A 20350-nucleotide genomic window follows, 5' to 3' on the forward strand; every position below is an offset into this window, starting at 1 on the left:
GTTCACAAACTGCACATGCCGATGGGTTAAGCCAGCTACCTCTGCCAAGTGCCGATTTTGTTGTTGACTATCCTGCCAAAGTGCTAATGCTGGAAGGAGTATACCCAGGGGTGCTGTCGACAAATGCTGTTGCAGCAGCCACCTCAAGAGACCACCCAGTGCTATCGCAAGTAAGAGCAGCATTGTGGTCAGGCTGCCAGATACACCTAGGGTCAGAGAGAAGACCCTACGAGATGCACTTTCAGGAGATGAGTGTGCAAGAAAACTGCCTAAATTGGGGCAACAGGCTCATTGTTCAGAAATCCTTAAGAGGGGAGGTCCTCCTGTTGCTGCATGAGAGTCATCCATGACTATCTAAAATGAAGGCAGTAACGCGTAGCCATGTATGGTGGCCTAGATTGAATAACGATATAGCAATAACCATTCAAAGGTGCCATATTTTCCAGGAGCATCATAGAGTGTCACGACCAGAGCCTGTCATGCCCTGGCCGTTTCCAGAGAAACCGTGGTCATGGCTGCATGTGGACTATTGCTGGTCCTTACAGAAACACCTATTTTAACGACGATAATTTTTTCAGGGGACCTTCGACGCAAAAATTTTGGTCAGTCTTTTTGTATGTTTGTCTGTTTGTCTATCCTTAATAGTACACTAAATGACACCAAAGTGACCAACTGATACTCCAAACATCCAACCTCATCCGCAGCGCCCTCCAATATTATTGCTCAAGATTCAGCGTTCATACCTGTGTGATTGTCCTTTAAAAAGCAATTATTGCACATATCTGAGGCACCACAACAACACGTCAATATTATGTACAGTAAAACCTCGTTAATTTGAACTCAGTTATTTCCAAATTCCGGTTATTCGAAGGATTTCCATGGTCCCACATTTTGCAATGTAAGATTGAATGGATAATTTAAAGCGGCAGCTGGCACCAGTCCGGTTAATTCGAAAACTTTGTGTGCCATGTGCCAGTTCGATCCCGATTTAGTCGCGAATCCGTGGAACGACGGATAATAATAGCCACATGGCAATGCAACGTATCGATACTAACAAGTGGCAGCTAAAGCACTCCAGCCTCACTACTTCCAGTGCAAAAAACAAAAAAAAGGCCTCGTGGTCAACCGAAACGTGCCCTTGCGGAAAGCGAGTCGTGCTTCACTGGAACACGGCAGTGACACGCGGACAGCTTATTGCATGTTTTTCGCAACGTCAGCAAATCATGGTTTACCCATTCTGACTGGAATTGTGAAGAAATTTATAAAGGACAGTTTAGCGGAAATCGCTATGTATGCGAACTTTCGATTGCTCTAGCAATTCGCGCCTTTGCACAGCTTGCGGAGTTCTTGCCAGCAGCACCTACTTTGAAAACCAAGTTCAACAGTTTCAAAGATCATTTTTTTCAGCCAAAATACATCGTCAGCTTCGTCATACAGGCCATTATTAAAGTCATAATTATAATTAAAAAAATGTGCGAATGGTTGCATTATGACGTGCTGTTGAAGCGAGGAGCCGGCGACATGCTCCCCGCATGTCACTACTGTGTAGCTGTGAAGATGTCTTGTTTTCTGCAGGCGTACATTTCAGGCGATCACAACCTCCTTTTTTTTAGTTTCTTTTTTTACCGGTGGCACAAGGCCCAACGTTCCTGCATGTTCACGGTAAAATAAAGACCAGGTGTTGCTGGAAAACACCACCTTTGAAGACATAAGCTAGCCCGCAAAGCAAACGACGAGCTTTGATTACTTTGAATAGTTCCAAATTCTTTGTGTGCCACTTCTTGTATGTTCTGTTAATTCGAAAACCCGCTTAATTCAAAGCTTTCACACGGCCCCAGTGACTTCGAATTAACGAGGTTTTACTGTGTGTATTTTTATTAGAAAAGGCATACATAAGTAATTCTAAGGACCGTAGCGTTTATCACGCTGCGCTGACCATGCAACGCTTCCACAAAAAGACAAGTGTTTCCAACGCTTTGCTAAGACGGCGTGGTAGTGGCACCTACCCTTCGCCTTGCCGTTCTACACCTTATCACATAAGAGATGGGCGCGCACGCTACGGGCTTCATTTTCCGGGATAACTTCCAGGTAGCACTCATGTCTCACGTGTGACGTGGCTTAATGCGCTCGTTCACCTATGCTGCACGCTCGAGGCACTCTAACACAGCGCCTCCAGAATACCATTCACCGATTTTTCTTGTGCAGAACATCAAATAAACATTTTGTTCACTCTCTCCAGGCGCAAGGCTATTATCTTTTGAGGACATTTGCACTGTAACATGCAGATACGGGGCCAATTTTCGTTATCGCAGTAGATGCGTTCTCAAAGTGGATCGAAGTATTCCCGGCCTCCACACCCTCGGCTGAAGCAACTATTTCTTGCATGCAAATTATGTTCACAAACCAAGGCCTTCCAGATGTGGTCGTATCGGATAATGGGCCGGCATTTGCCAGTGAGCTCTACTCCGCCGTATTATCCAGCGTTAAACGGTCTGCAGAGCGAGCAGTGCTGACTTCAAAAACAAGTTGCGGAAGGCTGGCCCTAGAGATATTCACACACAAATTGCCCGCATGCTCCTGACTTACAGGTCCGCGCCTTACGAGGTCACAGGTTGGGTTGCTGTCCGTCAAAGCTGTTGTAGGGGTGGAAGCTGAGGACTGCGTTGGAACTGCTACACCCAGACCTCCAGACTACGGTGCATTCATGAGAGCCCTTCTCCACCACAAGACCGGACAACCAACATAGCAGCATTGCGGAAAATTGAGACAGCCGTGAGTCAATGCCACCACCTAAACATATGACAACCTACTGACATCAATGTGCTTATCAACGGCCATAACATTGTTGCTAGGGTTCACAATGAAGCCTATTACTTTGCCATCAATGAAACGTTTGCCACGACATTGAAGTGAGTCAAGACTGTCTGGAAAGACCCTGGAATCTGAATAGCTGGAGGTCTCTTAGTAACGCCTTCAGGAACCTGCACACTCACAGAGCCCAGAGTCACATTTTACAACCACATTTATCCCACGAGCTTCGTAATCGCACAGAGTTGCTTGCAGGGACGTACCCAGCCACTCATTTTAGGGGGTCGCTTGAAGCAGTATTGGTGAAGAGAAGGAAGGGGTTTCTCACTTGTTTTTCAGTAGTTCACATAATTACAAGGACCCCATCACAGACTACTGTTAATTTATGTGAACAACGACCACAATAAATTGCTCTAATCAGTTTTTTATTTGTAATAAATTAGACAAATTAAAACAAATTACCGGCTATCACACTTTAGATATAGGCAAGTTTTGCTGCACTAAACCTTTATTCGTAATGAGAGTGCGTGTCTATTGCCAACATAGGTTGCTCCAGGGTGTTCATCAGGGCAAGTTGATAGAGGATGAAAAACTTCATGCATGCGCTTACATTATTCAGATTTCAGTGAACAAGTAGGGTGCTCACTGAGGCACCGGATTTAAAAAGCAGGTTGGGGTCCACTCTCTTCTCTGTCTTGCCCTGTGGTCACCAAATTCCAGAAAACTCTAAGACACGGACATCGTCGTAATAACGAGCACACACCAGCAAATCAAAAGTTTACGTCTCATTGGCTGCACGGGAAGCTTGAACACTGACGTCTGTAACGATCCTTTTGGGGGGAGGGGGGCTTATTGTTAGCTTTGTTGGTACGGCACTACACGGCAGGTGCACGGTGCACTAGTGTTGCTCCCATACGCACTCTCCAGGTTGTCTCCGAGACGCGAGGGTGCGACCACAGAATGAACTTTGATGGCTCTTCTGTGATAGAAACAAAATAAAATTCGGGACCAAGGCTGTTACCGGAGTTTCGGAATAATCAGAACACACCGAAAAACATGAATCGCTCGCTGGAAACAGTGCCACTGGTATACATTCATGGCCTCCAAATTGTGAGAGAAGGGGACAAGCCTTCAGTTGTTTTATATTCCGTTTCTGAACACTGGACCAGTGGTTTGCCACTGGTACAGTTTTTCACATGCGTCACCACTGGACCACTGGTGATGCATGTGAAAGTGTGCAGAGGAGGTTTCAGAACTGCGCATGTGCTGGTTGCAAGAAAACTTATATATTTTAGAGAGTATCTAAATTACCAATTATCAGTACTTAAATGAATAACAGGGAAGCCTAGTCATGCCAAGATAATCTTCAGAATCATAGTAAGTGGTTGAACTGCATTGTGCCACTTGCACATCTTAACATGTAAGTTGTATCAATTCAACAAATATAACAAAGACAACAATGACAAAACAAAATAGCAACCGCGTCATATACAACAAAGATTACCTGGTAGCACACGGCTTACGCATATTTACGTGAACTTTGGATAGGACTTCCGACGTGATACCTTAACTAAAAAAATATAATTGAAAGAATCAACCTCGACGCCCGAAGCAACATTTTATCGTGCTAATACTGAGCAAGAAATGCTCCAATATATCGGCACGCAACATATGACTCGTACTTGAGCAAAATTGGTTGAGCTTAAGTGACATTGTATCAGCACCTTTGACACTCCCCAGCACAAGATTCTTGGCAGTCTTTCTTTCATCCAAGTCAAACAATCGATGTTCATATTCCATGTTATGCACCCCCTTCTTTCCAGAAGCAAATTCCCCTACGCTGTGTATAAGGTGTCTGTGAAGCCATTTGCAGAATCTTAAAGAAAGAAGCCATAATGGTTGCACACAAGCCAAAACACTCAATGGGTCTCCTTCTGCCAAAACCCAAGGACCGTCCATCGAGGGAGAAAGCACAAGGCGTCGTATACAAAATCAAATGTTCGGATTGCCAGGCTACATACACTGGCGAAACAAAAATTTGATCGAAAGAATCAGGCAACACAAAAATGACGTGAGGACATTCTCAAGTCATTGAAATCCTTTTGCAGAACACTCTAAAAATGCCGACCATAATATTGCCTTTGAGAAAACCGGCATCCTGACAACAAAAACAAACCAGCAAAAATTACTGTTGGTGGAACACCCAAAGCACTGAAAACACCTTAGACCATTAATACCCGTGTTACATGGGCAGAGAAAATGGCATTTACCCCCGAATGCCTTCAGATTTATTGCCATTCGCGCGGTGCCACACGGGCGAACGAAATGGCATTCGTCCGAATGCCATTCGCCACCAAATGCCTTCGCCAGAACTCAGTTGACTGAGAAATGCCTACTCTCGACGACACAGCTCGCGAAGTGCGATTTACCTTAAAGTAAATAAAACAAATCATATTCAGCTAAAATTAAAATTTCCCGTCTTCTGTTTGCACTAAACTCTTAAAAAGTGCTTTGAACATTATACGAAGATCATGTTGAAATGGTTTGAAACTATTGAAGTTAAATGTCCTGAAGCTGGCGTATAATAACTCGTCTCTGCTCCATAATTATTCGCTCTTGAGCACGATGCTTTGCACGGAAACACACAAGTGCTGCCGTGAAAAAATGAACTCTGCGAACATCTTCTGAGGGATGCGACAGGTGCTATGCGACAGGCGCCATTTTCTATTTACACTGTGGATCTGACTAGTGTTGGCTTAGGTTGCTACGGTCGGCTGCAACGTCGTAAAACAAAGCAAGAAACTAAAACTTAGGGCAGCGTAATATGCTTATTTCTACATTTAATGATTATCTGATGTATGAAGCTTGTAAATGCTTGTTTATTTTTTGTTGCTATTCACCCTATACTCACTTGGAAGGTGCTGCGATCGACATCATCAAGTCAAATGTCATTCGCTTTGGAGGTGTAGCAGCGCCGCCGAAAAAAGGGAACTGAAGGCCTTCGCCACCGAATGTCACTTTCTATGCCTGTGTGGCACGGGTATTAGAAGAAAACCTAGCATCTGTTTATGTCCACAGCCTAACAGCAGCAAGACCACAGAGTACCAAAAAATTGCCCTCATGTGTGATACAGTTAAACCTGCTTACAATGAACCTCCATATAAGGAATTCCTCGATCTGACGAAGTTTTTCTATTCCCCCCCGTTGCTCCATAGAAGCAGATGTATTTGCGACCTCTATGTAACAATGTAACTGCAGAAGACAACCTTGATATAACGAATTTTCCCCAAAGACAATCTAGAAATTTTGCTCTACATTTCAGCATTTTGCTACAAGCATACATCTTCCGCGGCTGCCCCTCCATCAAAGCGGCGGCGGCGAGCACGCGCCCCACGTGCGCGTGAAGCGGGCCTGCACCCCACGAGCAGGAGTTGCCCCCGTTTACGCCGCCGCGGTCGCACGGGCGAGTGTACCCTCCCCACTCAAAAAGTGCCCCGCTTTTAGTTAGCGTCACATATGTGGGGCCACGCTGCATGTGGAGGGCGCTTTAACTAGGAGTTTTCGGTGATATACGTGCCTGTCTCTGTGTTGTTCGCATTTCGTTTTCAATGCCATGCACGTGTGCTTAGTTTCACTGCGTGCACATGGTGTGTCCCCCAGCAACGTCCAACTTTGCTTTTTTTTTTATTGAAATAGCAATTACTTTAAAGGACAGTCTAGGCGGTTCTTTTTTTTTGCCGCCACCTTCATTCACCTTATATTTATACGTACCTACATATATACTGAAAACTCAAGAAAGAGAAAAAAAAAAAGCCGCAGCTCAGCACTATGCGCCGATGCGCGCTTATCTACCACGTATACTTTGCCCAGCGAATACGGGGGGGGGAGGGGGGGGGGGTAGATGCTTGTGCGCACGCGCTTATCATCAGGTGGCGAGAATCACCTTTGACTTTGACCGGAGCGATTGCGCTTGCCGGCCGCACAAAGATCACTTCGCTCTTTTCACACAGTCCCTTCGCGTTGAAACCTCACTGATACTTGCCGAGATAGCAAGCGCGCCAGCGATCGCGATCGCCCTTAAAATTCAGGTTCATTATTGCTACTTGAGCAATCCCCGCCCCACCCCCCCGCCGCAATGTTTCATTCTCGTTAAAAACAAGTGGTTTACTTTCTGTTTGAGCATTCGGCAGCAGTTCTAACACGCGAGAGATGTTATGCGATTTCCAGGAAATAGGGATGGGCCGACTGATTCGATCTCTGCTTCAGGAGCGCTCGCACGCTTTTACTACTTCATGAAAGTTACATTGCGCTAGGGCGTGTTATTAATTTGGACCTATTATGAAACATGGCGGCGACAGAAAAAACCCGCGGAGAGTGTCCATATAACTGCTATTGCAATAATAACGCTGTTTGTTACTGCAAAATAAGTGTTTTGGTTTAGCCCTGTCTTCAGTCCCCCTTTTGTTTAATCTGCACGTTTATTTTCTGAATTTTCGTACTAAACCTGCATATAACAAAATTCCCTTTATAACAAAATTTTCGGGGAATTTATTAATTTCGTTATATCCAGGTTTAACTGTATTTGAATTGACATTTGGGGACTGCATCTGCTGTATTACAGGTGCGGCAGCCTAGCGCAAAGCTTGAGAAATGCTCTGGTGAAAAAGCTTTTGTTCCCCTCTCAGAAACAATTTGAAGACATCAAAATAAAGGGGCAATCAAATTTTTTTTGCGCAACACATATAAAAAAGTTTCAATGGCGAGAAAAAGTTGGACACAGCTGATTTTTAAAGATATGAATGTACCAGTTGAGACGGTATAATTCTATAGTTAAACATAATGCGTTGTGCAGATCAGCACAGCTCTATTATGAAGAACAAGATGGTACAACTGGTGCAACTTTTCTAAGGTTTTTGATTGATTGATATGTGGGGTTTAATGTCCCAAAACCACCATATGATTATGAGAGACGCGAGTTTTCTAAGGTAAAACAACACAGCACTTGTGTTGTGTTACCTTGTCTTCATCCTGTCTCTGTGGGCACTGTTTTTCCCATAATTCATCACAACCCAACTGTCCGTTTAGCACCAACTATAAACCCTGCAAAAAAAAAAGTAAGTGCGAGCATTGCATGAGTGTTTTTTCTTTCCATTAGAAGTGGTGGCCCATCGTGGTCACTGCACTGACCGGGTGTAGGCTGACCCAGTGTGCCATGACTGCAGCGGTCATCATGCGCTGAAGGGCACTTTTGGAGGCTAGGTGAAAGAGCACAAGACGAGCAAAGCTCTCCACTGGACTCTCCACTGGTGGCACCTCCAGGCCAGGCATAGGGCGTGTCACAAAGCCAGACAGCAGGCCAAGCAGCCTGCAAGATAACACAAAACTCATCAGAACCATTGAATGTGACCCACAACATTGAGTGCACTTGAAGTTTGTTAAACCTAACAAATAATTGTTGCAACTGGTTAGCACGAAGAAAAATGATAGGACAGCCAAAGCAAAGGTGTTGTGAGAGAAGCCACTGGAGGGGCAAGTGCTCACCCTCTTACCAGATGCTAGTACACCTCTCCCAGGGTACGGCATGATGTCACTGGCACGCGTGCAGAGCAACTAATAGCAAAACACCCCTGCTGGTGGCACAGCATGGTTACAATCATGTGATGCTTGGGAATTTTTTTAAAGCTTAAACTTCATCTTACTCTTGCAAGATTAGCTGTGGTATGTGTCGGAGAACCTCCAGGTGTGTGGTAAACATCCTCACGAAGAACTTGCTATGCTGGCTGGCTGTTTATCTTACAAAAGTGAAGACACGTAGTAACCTGCGCGAAGAACAGCGGCATCGTCTTCAAAAATGTGCAGTGTTTATTGAGGCATGTAGCGTGCATTAAAAGGCATCAAAAATATTAGTTCACCTTCACAGACAGTGAAACTGAGAATATTGTGTGTGGTGTGTGCTGTGCGAATAACAATGCATCTTGTTTGGAAAACATTGATACTCGTTGTGGGTCGGTGGAGGCGACCCGTTGTCCATGGAACATCGAAGATTCGACATGTTAGTCAAGGTAAAAATGCATATGATGCTAGCATCTACAAGTTTTACACCTCAGCATTTTCACTGCGTGCAGGAAAAAAAATTCATGGTCTCTGGACTCAAAGATACGACTACATAACTACATATGAGCAATCAGCACGTTTTAGCCTTGTTAAACCTGCATATATGCTTTGCCAACGCAAATATGCAAATATAAAGAAAAGCGAGGCGGCATCCATATTTTGTCATTAACCCTGTTATCGACAGTTTGTTTTGATGTTTCGGGGGTAGCTTGCTGCAATGTTGATTACTTTCCTACAATGCTAACAGAGGCGTCACGGTCGTTGTGCGAGATTGCTGCAAAGTTGGCAAAGTGCTTCATAGTGTCATAGCGCACGCTTTTGGGTGCCCCTCGAAATCACAGCAAACCACTGTTGCGGTTAGAGGATTGCGAGAAAAGATAGCCGCAAAACGCTTTTATGGCGTGCGCGGGCGACCCGGGGACAGCTTGAAGAAGATAGTGCGATCAGCCACGGAAGATGAGTTATATGCATCAACGAAGCTGTTTCCAAACACTGCACGCGTACGTCAATTGTGAAAGGCTAAGCGAGCTAACTTTTTTTTTTTTTGCATTACCGCATTTTCGCTCATCCTGAAAAAGTTTTCATAAAATTTGCCCCGCATAATAAACGCATCCCCAACTTTGCTCTGATTTTTTAAAAAAAAAGTGCATTCATTACGCTAGTAAATATGGTAGATCATGAACACCCAGTGCATGCATTTTCTCTTGCCAGTTCGAAAAATGCTCAAACCAGGTGACAGGCCCCTTAAGTGTTCACAGACTGAGGAGCAATTGACCCTGTGCGATTATTCCCGGTTAACACAAGGCTAAAAGAACCTTGTGACCTAATAGCGGTCTGGCTATTTGCTCCTCCTATGATGCTTTTTTCAGCCATGCCAAAGAAAAAAAGAGACCCAGGAGCGTGTTTATTCAATGGTCGTAGTAATGTCCCCTCCCAAAAAGTTGTCCTCTATTCGCTCCCGCGTGCATAAAAGAAGTTCGGGTTTACGAAAGGCGTGCTCATTCTGTACGGAAAAGAGAAAAAATCGATATGTTCAGAGTAAATCGTGTGTTGTATATATGTTGCCATTGTCATGCAGGGAGGGTTTATATAAGACAAACCGGGCGGTGCATTAACATGAGACTAAGGAAACAACCTCTTTACCGGCTGCTGACAGGTTGCACCTACCAGCTCATTGTAGGGAGTGTGGCTGCCAACCTATGGCAGATAAAGCCACTTGTTGGTTTGGACATTGGGACAAGTGCACTAGGGAAGTGATGGAGGCTTTTTTCATTGAAAGAGAGAGGAAAAGGTGTGTAAGTAAGCTGTCTGTGGCCCTTGGTGAAAAGGAGGTTCAGTACCTGGGTTCAGCGCTGCCATGTTAAAGTGATTATTAGTTTGTTATGGACTGTGGCGTATCTTTTTGGCAAGTATGAAGGTGTGTTTTTTTGCTTTTTCACAGTTATTACAAACGTGTTCCTGTTCACTATGATTAGGCATGTCTTGTACCTTGTTTGCTAGCTGTAAAGACACCTTTGGTTTGTCACGTGCATGCGTCTTCCAATAAAGTTTAGTTACGAGCGTCTTCGAATATGTGCGTGCGTCTTCCAATAAAGTTTAGTTACGAGTTCAGCGCGATGTGTTCTCCTCCTCTGTCCTTGTCTATATTTTTTGCACTGTTTTTACAAACCTTAAGCTTCATCAAGAGAAACCCAGCCGCAGCTGCAAGTAGCTCACCCAACTACAGGTCCTTCGAGTACATCATTTACAGTAGACTCCTTTTAAACGAAACTCTCTTAAATGAAATTACTGCTTAAATGAAACAACTGCCACTAATATGTTTGGTTTCCTACTTGGATATTGTACCCCTGTTTATCTCTCAGTAAACAAAAGTCCTCTTTAAGGAAAGACATTTTCCTGGTCCCTTCAGGTTTCGTTTAAAAGAAGTCTACAGTATAAGGGTACAGCGCACCACGACAAGGACAAAAAAAGAGAGACGTACACACACACACACATCGCTAAGCGCCTTCGAGTACCACGGTAAGGACAAGTGACTTGGAACCAGCTGGTGATCGTGCTGATGTTGATAGTGGTCAACTAAGGTTGCACGGCGGGCTTGTTGGCTGGTTATCTATAGTATCCGACGTATAGCACATCTAGGACAGGACAGAGAAAAAGACACATGACGTTACGGGGAATAAAGTATACACTGGCGAGCAAATGCGTACTGGCAAATATACTGGCAAGCAAATGCGTACAACACTGCTGCAGTCCGAGCACGTTCACGTTCAGCACTTCGTCGTCGTCATCCTCAGGCATCTACTTAGCCCGTGACATTACCCGCCGGCGGCAGAAGCACCGTCCCGGTGCGATCAATTCTCGAGGCGTGAGTAGTATGGTTTAAGCCGTGAGACGTGAACTATATCGGTCGGGACTGAAGCTGGTACTGACGTAGTATGGAGTGGAGCTATCTCATAGGTCACGCTGGTGACCTTGCGCATGACGCGGTAGGAACCAACGTAACGGGACATCAGTTTTTCGCAGAGACCAACACGACGTGATGGTAACCACAGCAAGACGAGCGACCCCGGAGAGTACTGTACGACGCGGTGTCGGCGATCGTAAGCACTCTTTTGGTTAAGCTGCGAGGCACATAAACGATCCCGGGCGACTTGGCGGGCGATGTAAGCTCGGCCAGGGCATCACGAGCATAAGCAGTCAATGAGGGGACGTCAGATTGGAGCATGGTGTCCATGGGCAAAGGCGGGTCATAACCAAACAGTAGGTAAAAAGGTGAAAATCCAGCTGTATTATGAGGTGAACTGTTGTATGCGAAGGTAACGAAAGGTAAGTGGATGTCCCAATCTTTGTGATCCTTGGAGACGTACATCGCTAACATATTCCTCAGGGTACGGTTGAGGCGTTCCGTGAGGCCGTTGGTTTGCGGATGGTACGCTGTAGTGAACTTGTGTTGGGTAAAACAGGATCGCAGGAGCTCGTCGACTACTTTAGATAAAAAACAGCTGCCACGGTCGGTGATTAACTGACGAGGAGCACCATGACGCAGATTGATGTCATGAAGAAGAAAATCGGCTACATCAGTAGCACAGCTGGTGGGGAGGGCGCGTGTAACGGCATACCGCGTTGCGTAGTCGGTAGCAATAGCAATCCACTTATTACCGGTGGCCGACACAGGAAAAGGTCCTAGAAGATCGAGGCCGACTCGGAAAAATGGCTCATCTGGTACTTCAATGGGCTGGAGGGTACCAGCAGGTGCCAGAGCAGGTGTCTTGCGACGCTGGCAGAGGTCGCATGCCGCAACTTACTGTCGCACAGAACGGTAGAGGCCAGGCCAAAAGAATCGGCGGCGAATGCAGTCATACGTGCGTAACACCCCTAGGTGTCCAGCAGAGGGGGCATCATGGAGCTGGGCCAAAACGTCTGAGAGAAGATGCACAGGAACAACGAGTAAAAGCTCAGCACCATCAGGGCGGGTGTTGTAGCAGTGCAAGATGTCGTTGTGAAGAACGAACAGTTATAAGGAGTGGTCAGGGTGGGGAGAGTGCAGACCATTAATAATAGCACGCAAAGAGGGGTCGCGGCGTTGTTCAGCAGCTATGTCGGTGAAGTCGGTAACTGAAAGAACGAGGGCCTCTTGTCCATCTTCCACCGTGTCAAGGGGATCGACTGGGTAAGGGGACAAGCAGTCAGCATCCTTGTGAAGTTGTCCGGATTTATAGGATGCAGAAAAAGTGTACTCTTGTAAGCGCAGCGCCCAGCGACCAAGGCGTCCCGTAGTGTCCTTGAGTGAGGAGAGCCAGCAAAATGCATGGTGGTCCATAATAACTGAGAATGGTCGGCCATACAGGTACGGTCGGAATTTCGCAACGGCCCAGACAAGAGCTAAGCACTCGCGTTCTGTGATGGAATAATTTTGTTCGGAGCGCGACAACAGTCAGCTTGCATACGCGACGGCGCGGTGCATGCCTTGTTGCCGCTGCGCCAGCACTGCGCCTATGCCGTGGCCACTGGCGTCAGTACGAAGCTCCGTGGCGGCAGATGGGTCGAAGTGTGCTAGGACTGGTGGATTGGTGAGAATTTGAACGAGCGACGAGAAGGCGTTTGCTTGCTGTTGGCCCCAGGTTTATGCGACATCTGTTTTGAGGAGGCCGGTTAGAGGACGGGCTACTTCAGCAAACTTCTCGACAAAACGACGGAAATAGGAGCACAGTCCCAGAAAACTTCGGACGTCCTCGGCTGAGCGGGGTGTGCGGTAGTCGCGAACTGCTCGGACTTTCGCAGGGTCTGGTTGAACGCCCGCAGCGTCAACAAGATGGCCGAGTACGCAGATTTGGCGTTGCCCAAAGCGACTTTTAAACGAGTTAACTTGCAAGTTGGCACGTCGGAAAACATCAAGCACTGTGGACAGACAAGTAAGATGGTCGTCGAAAGTAGTCGAAAAAAACACTAACGTCGTCAAGATAGCAGAGGCAGATGGTCCACTTCATGCCTCAAAGGAGAGAGTCCATCATGCACTCAAAAGTGGCGGGGGCATTGCATAATCCAAAAGACATCATCTTGAACTGATAAAGTCCATCAGGAGTCACGAAGGCCGTCTTCTCTCTGTCTTTGTCGTCCACAGTGATCTGCCAGTAGCCTGAGCGAAAGTCTATTGAAGAGAAATATTTGGCATCGTGTAAGCAATCGAGTGCATCATCTATGCGCGGTAGGAAATAGACATCTTTCTTGGTAATATGGTTGAGATGGCGGTAATCAACACAGAATCTCCAGCTAACAGTGGGCGTGGGAACAGCGCAGAAATGCGGCACAGTAACTTTGCTCGCTTGTTCACACAGGTTGCTTCACTTCTTCACTTCTGCTCGTGGCTATCACCGACTGCTGGGCATGAGCCACGGACAGTGCTTCTGCCTGATAGCGACCAGTTTTCGGCCAGTCCAGGATTTGGCCGGGAACACCCCTGCAACATCTTTCCGAGCCAGGCGGCCACTTTATCGGTCGTGACGTCATCGCAAGCCCAGGATAAAAACGGATCGCACGAACCTGGCCTCTCCAGTGGGCGTGGGAACAGCGCAGAAATGCGGCACCGTAACTTTGCTCGCTTGTTCACACAGGTTAGTAACAATACTCCTTTATATGCAAAGAAGTCCAACAATGTGTGCTTGATGCTGTTCCCACGCCCGGGAGTCTTGTTGTCTCTGTTAAGTGAATGTGTAGATGTTATATCTATGCTTGTTTTGCTATCTGGCGACGTTGAAGAAAACCCAGGGCCCAATAAAAAGGTTCCTGAGTCTGACGTATCGAACAGGGCTCATGAGCCAAAATTTAGTGACATGTTTGCTCTTCTGCAGAGCGTGAACTCTCGAACCGAAAAAATGGAACAGGACCAAGTGAAGTTAATATCTAGCGTGAATGAAATTAAAAACAACCAGAAAGCAATCGAGCGCAAAGTTAACGACATCGACCGTAGGCTCGCCGCTGTCGAAGCAAAAGCGTGTGACAACGCCGAGGTCGGGGATGAACTTTTGCAGCTAAGGCAGCTAACCAACCATCTGAGCAGAGAAAACGCTAGGTTACACGATGAACATTCTCAGCTTGAGGATAGAATGAGACGCAGTAACCTCTTGTTTTACGGTTTGACAGACTGTCCGCAGGAGAAATGGAACCAAACTGAAGAAAAACTGGTTAAAGAGATCAGTACCGTTTTTAAGTCACCAGTGCCGAGCGAAGCTCTTGAGCGAGTACACAGGCTAGGAACATACAGGCCCAACCAAAATAGACCAGTTATTGCTAAGTTTGCATCTTTTAAGTTAAAGCAGGAATTACTATCGCTCAGCGGAAAATTCAAAGAGAATGGCATCACTGTAAGTGAGGATTATTCCCTTCAAACACGGCAGGCGCGAAAGAAGCTTGTAGAATTTGCCAAACAACGGGACGTTTCTTTCAAGCTTCGGTACAATAGGTTGCACATAGGTGATAAACGTTACAGTTACAATTTTTCTGACGACAGTGTGTACGAACTTGGCGGCGCCTCTGGGGAATTCGTTAATCGGCAGCTTTCAGGCGAACCCTCAGTATCCAGAGCACCGTTATCAGCTGCAAACTCGCCGCAGTAGCGACACGCGAGGGGTGGGGGACGGTGCCCAAATAATTCGCTTTCTTTTCTTTTCACGAACATCAGGAGTGTCTTATCGAAACGCGATGAGCTAAATGCGGCGGTCGACTCATGTGACGCTGACGTTGTATTGCTAACTGAAACGTGGCTTACTTCTAAAATTAACAGCAGTGAATTGTTTGATTCTACAAAGCGTTTCAATGTGTATCGTCGTGATAGAGGTGATAGATGCGGCGGTGGTGTACTCGTTGCTGTAGCGGATCATATTTCTTTGTCTTTTGTGCCTGTTGTAACCAATTTAGAGATCATATTTGTTGAAATTTGCACATGTTATAAAAAGATTATCTTGGGTATCTGCTACCGTCCACCGTCCTGCGATCCGAGCTTTGTTAATAGCCTTCATGATGTGGTTAACTTAGTTATGGAACGTTTTCCTAATGTACCAGTCCTTTTAGCCGGAGACTTTAACTACCCAAATATATTTTGGTCCAGTGATGTACCTGAGTTAAGTCCGTTCTCTACTGACAGTTATAATTTTTTGAGCTTTTGTTCTGATTTCAACTTTACGCAAATTGTCACCCAACCAACCCGCATTACACCTACTACTTCGAGTGTTTTAGATCTCGTGTTAACCAACGTGCCTGACCTGTTCCTGCCTCCACTTTGTTTGCCTCAATTAAGTGATCATTCTTTGCTCCATTTCACTATGGATGTTTGCGTTCCTCACCATGAAAATTATACTAAGCGCATTAGAGATTACGCTGCTGCCGATTTAACAAAAATATTTGAGCAATCTCTGGAAGCAGGCTGTCTTCCGGATGATTGGAGTGTGGGAAGAATTATTCCATTCTTTAAGTCAGGTGATAAACTTTGTCCGCAAAATTACAGACCAGTATCAATCACTTCGATACCATGCAAAATTATGGAACACGTAATTTATTCGCAGCTTGTAAAATTTTTAGAGGGCAATTCTTTCTTTACTGATTCGCAGCATGGATTTCGTAAAAACTTTTTCTGTGAAACGCAACTAATATGTTTTATACATGATTTGCATTCTATTCTCGACAACGGCACACCCATTGACTGTATCTTTTTAGATTTCTCAAAAGCGTTTGACAAAGTACCTCATGATTTACTCATTTTAAAATTACGGAGCCTCAATATAGATGATAACGTCCTCGCGTGGGTGATTGCTTTTCTCAGTAACCGTTCCCAATTTGTAACTGTTAATAACTTTGATTCGCCCAGGGTCCCGGTTGGCTCAGGGGTCCCACAGGGCTCTGTGTTGGGACCATTGCTCTTTCTGGTCTATATAAATGATTTGCCTCTAAACATTACTTCTTCAGTGAGTCTTTTCGCAGATGACTGCGTAATTTATCGGGCAAATAAGGGTCATTCAGACGTTCTAGAATTGCAGGCTGATATGGATCGGGTTCAGGAATGGTGTGAGACTTGGGGCATGGCGTTAAACATTAACAAATGCAAGTACATGCATGTTAACCGACACAGCACTAGTATCAGGTCGTATCGTATTAATAATGTTCTTCTCGAAGTAGTAAATTCTTATAAGTATCTGGGTATCCACATAACTTCTACATTGTCTTGGAAGACACACATTGAATATATTGCAGGTAAAGCTAATAGCACGTTGGGTTACCTTCGAAGAAATTTTAATCAGGCACCCGTTTCCTTGAAACTCTTATTCTACAAAGTATTGGTACGTAGCAGATTAGAGTATGCAGCATCTGTTTGGGACCCTGGTCATGACTCGCTTATCTATGAATTAGAACAAGTGCAGAATCGGGCAGCGCGCTTCATCCTTTCAAATTACCATCGCACCTCGAGCGTCACATCAATGAAAACTACACTAGCATTACCCCTACTGTCTCTTCGCAGGAAAGTGTCCGGCTGTGTATATTCCATAAAATTTACTTCACCAATCCGTTACTCAGAAGCAGATTATTGGCCCAACCAACTTACGTTTCCACTCGCATTGATCATCGCCATAAAGTAGGACTTCCTTTAGCGCACACCAAGTGTTTTCATGATTCATTTGTGCCAAAAACATCTGTATGTTGGAATCATCTTCCTTGTGATAGTGTTGGTATAAAAGATGCCGCTTTATTTAAAACTGCCGTCACTAATTTTATTTGTACGTAGCCTCAGTTCAACCCTGTAGCAAGTGATGATTGCAATTTTTCAGTTGTTGTATTTTGCTTTGTATGCTGTACATGTATGTATGTACCCACTCCCCTCTGTAATGCCCTCGGGCCTTGAGGGTAACTGAATAAATAAATAAATAAATAAATATTGTCCTTCTTTTTAACAAGTACAACGGGTGAGGACCAGGGACTAGATGAGGGTTCGATTAAGCCCTTATGAAGCATTTTATCGACTTCTCGCTGTATAATAGCGCGCTCCGGGGCTGACACACGGTAGGGTCGTCGGCGAATGGATCGAGCGTCACCGGTGTCGATGTGATGGGTCAGCACAGATGTCTGGCCCAAATTACGGTCGCCGAAGTCAAAGATGTCCTGATAAGAAGCAAGCACACGGCAGAAAGCAGAGACTTGTTCAGGGGTGAGCTTGTCGGATAGCATTGGCTTGAAAAGGTCGGAACAGGAACATGACGAGAGCGACGTTGACGAAAAATCGGGTGGCAAATCGGTGGTTAGGGCGGAAACTGTGTGGTCAAGCAATGATGTCAGATGTGCAAGAGACATGCCGCAAGGAATAACTTGCGCTGAGAAGCCAAAATTGAGGACGGGAAATGAAGTTCGGTAGTCCTTACAGGTAACCACCATGTTGGGGAGTGCAACATTACGTGCCATGGCGACGTCAGAAATTGGGGCAGCAACATAATCACCATCGGGTACTGGAGGATATGGCGAGAGTTGCACTTGGACTGCGGCTTGCGGCGGAAGTCTGAGGAAATCGACAGAGCGTAGACGAGGTGGGCTGGTAGAGACGGTCTCTGAGAAGGATGGTAGTTCGAGCTGAAGAAGACCTTTGGAACAATCAATTTTGGAACAGCAATTTTGGAGCAATCAATTTTGGTTTGCTTTAGAACAGCAATTTTCCAGTACAGCAAACAGAACTGAAGTTTGATGCTCAGAAATCGTTAATCGCGCAGTGCACATTCCAAGCACAGCAGGAGTACTCCCATCCGCTGTACAAACGGTAGGTGCAATCGCAGGCGTCAGAACTTTTTGGAGGCGGTGGCGGAGGTCTGAGCTCATCACATATATTTGTGCACCGGTATCAATAAGAGCAGTTACAGGTAAACCATCAACGAGAATTGTAAGAAGGTTGCACCGCTGGTCGGAAGTAATCAGAGGATTTGCAGTCCGAGTCGTGTATGCAGCGTCACCTCCGGGGGCTGCACCGGCTAGTTTTCCGAGCGATGGTCGTGGGAGACCGAGAACGGCGGGGTTGGGGCGAGCGGGACTGACGACGCACGGGCGATTGCGAGCGGCTGGTCCGACGTTCTGGATTATGCTCTGCACCTGTCTCAGCACGGTAGGACGGGGCATAAGGTGCACATTCGGAGCGAGGCCCCCAATCACAGAAGCTCGGTCGAGGTGATGAGGTCCAACGGCTGCGGCAATGGCGAGCGATGTGTCCTATCCGATGGCACGTGAAACATCTGGGCTGATCGTCATGAGTGCCCCATTCAGCTGGGTTTCGTCGTGGCGCGAACGTGCAGTTCGGAGTGGCAGCCGCAACGACTGGAGCCGAGCTGGAAGTAGCTGGGGCATTTTGATGAGGTGGCGAAATGTCCATATTCGCGATCTCTTGGCGAACCACGGCCTGTATCATTGAAACAGCATCGAGGTTGTGTCCTGGCGCGCTGACGGTAGACATAGCGGGTGCCATAGCCTCGAGTTCCCGACGGACTATTCTGGTGACGTTTTCCGGCGCTGGTGACTGATGTAGTGTGGGCAAATCGTCGCAAGAGGACGTAGCAGCCGTGTTGGGAAGGCGGTCAAATCGGTGAACTATGCGCCTACTTTTTGCCTGTTCGAAGCGACCACATGCTTCGATGACCGACTCCACCGTCGAGCAGTTCTTGCACAGGAGAAAATTGAAGGCGTCATCGGCAATTCCTTTCAGGATGTGTCCCACTTTGTCCTCGTCGAGCATGTCCTCGTCGACCTTGCGGCACAAAGCCAACACGTCCTGGATGTATGCGATGTACGGCTCTGTGGATGTCTGGGCACGAGTCGAAAGCTCTTTCTTTGCGGCCACTTGACGTCCGATGGGTTTCCCAAATAGATAGCGCAATTTCTGCTTACAGACGTTCCAGCTAGTCAACTCTTCTTGATGTGTCTCGTACCAGAGTTTTGCCGTGCCATGCAAGTAGGAGATGATGTTCGCCAACATAAGTGTCAGATCCCAATGGTTGCTGCTGCTGACGCGCTCATATAGAACCAGCCAGTCATCGACGTCTATGCCACTTGTGCCGTTGAATGGGCCTGGGTCACGAGGTTGCACCACAACGATCGGTTGCGGGGCTGACGGATCTTGTTGACATTGAGTAGCCTGGTGAGTCATCGTGGTAGCTGCAATGCGCCGTCTGCTGCGAAGATCCAGCTCGTTGGGCTGTATAGCGAGTGGTACCCCGCACCTTCCACCAATGATATTACAGGGAATATTAAGTATACACTGGCGAGCAAATGCGTACTGGCGAATATACTGGCGAGCAAATGCGTACAATGCTGCTGCAGTCCGAGCACGTTCACGTTCAGCACTTCGTCGTCATCATCCTCAGGCATCTACTTAGCCCGTGACAATACCAGTGCTGTGTTTGTGTATGTGTCTTCTTCTCCGTCGCGTCATAGATGTGCTATACGTCCGATACCATCGATGGTTGTATTACTAATGATACTGATGATAGTGTTGGTGGTCGTGATAGTTTTGTGCGCACACATAATGACCGATGCAAGGTTCCATCCGAACCGTCTGAACTTATGACTGTCGAACGTCTGCAGAGGGGGAAGATGTAGAGGTCGCATCATACTATGTTGTTGGTTTGTGGTTCCCCCTCCTAGCTGTGAGCGTTCATGCTAGGATAATAAAGACAGTTGTTGTTTGGGTTCAGTGCACTGATTTTCGCACTACAGGCTGCTGAGATGCCCAGCTGTGAGATGCCCAGCTGTTACTGCCCCCTGTGAACAGACAACACTACGTGAAGGAGAGAGAAATGAAAAAAAAAAAGTGCGGCACCTTCTTTCAGCAGAGGTCATTTCAACAGCGCTGCACAGAGATGGGGAGTGGGAAAGAAAGGAATGAAGGAAAAAAGGAATGAGATGATGG

The 20350-nt window shown here is 46.4% G+C and overlaps 1 protein-coding gene across 9 annotated transcripts in view; it reads right to left on the minus strand.

Annotated features, from left to right (window-relative positions):
* Hel89B (histone acetyltransferase 1) overlaps nucleotides 1-20350 on the minus strand; it is a 913881-nt gene that overhangs the window by 560170 nt on the left and 333361 nt on the right. For all 9 annotated transcript variants that reach the window (XR_012888773.1, XR_012888774.1, XM_037419311.2 and 6 more), the window contains one exon: nucleotides 7996-8173. Coding sequence is in view for 7 of the 9 variants with exons in the window: in XM_037419311.2 (XP_037275208.2) it covers nucleotides 7996-8173 (178 nt within the window). In the remaining 2 variants the exon portion in view is untranslated. The remainder of the gene's footprint in view (nucleotides 1-7995; nucleotides 8174-20350) is intronic.

This window comes from Rhipicephalus microplus, unplaced genomic scaffold (assembly GCF_043290135.1).
Source record: "Rhipicephalus microplus isolate Deutch F79 unplaced genomic scaffold, USDA_Rmic scaffold_16, whole genome shotgun sequence".
In the NCBI taxonomy this organism is placed as follows: domain Eukaryota; kingdom Metazoa; phylum Arthropoda; class Arachnida; order Ixodida; family Ixodidae; genus Rhipicephalus; species Rhipicephalus microplus.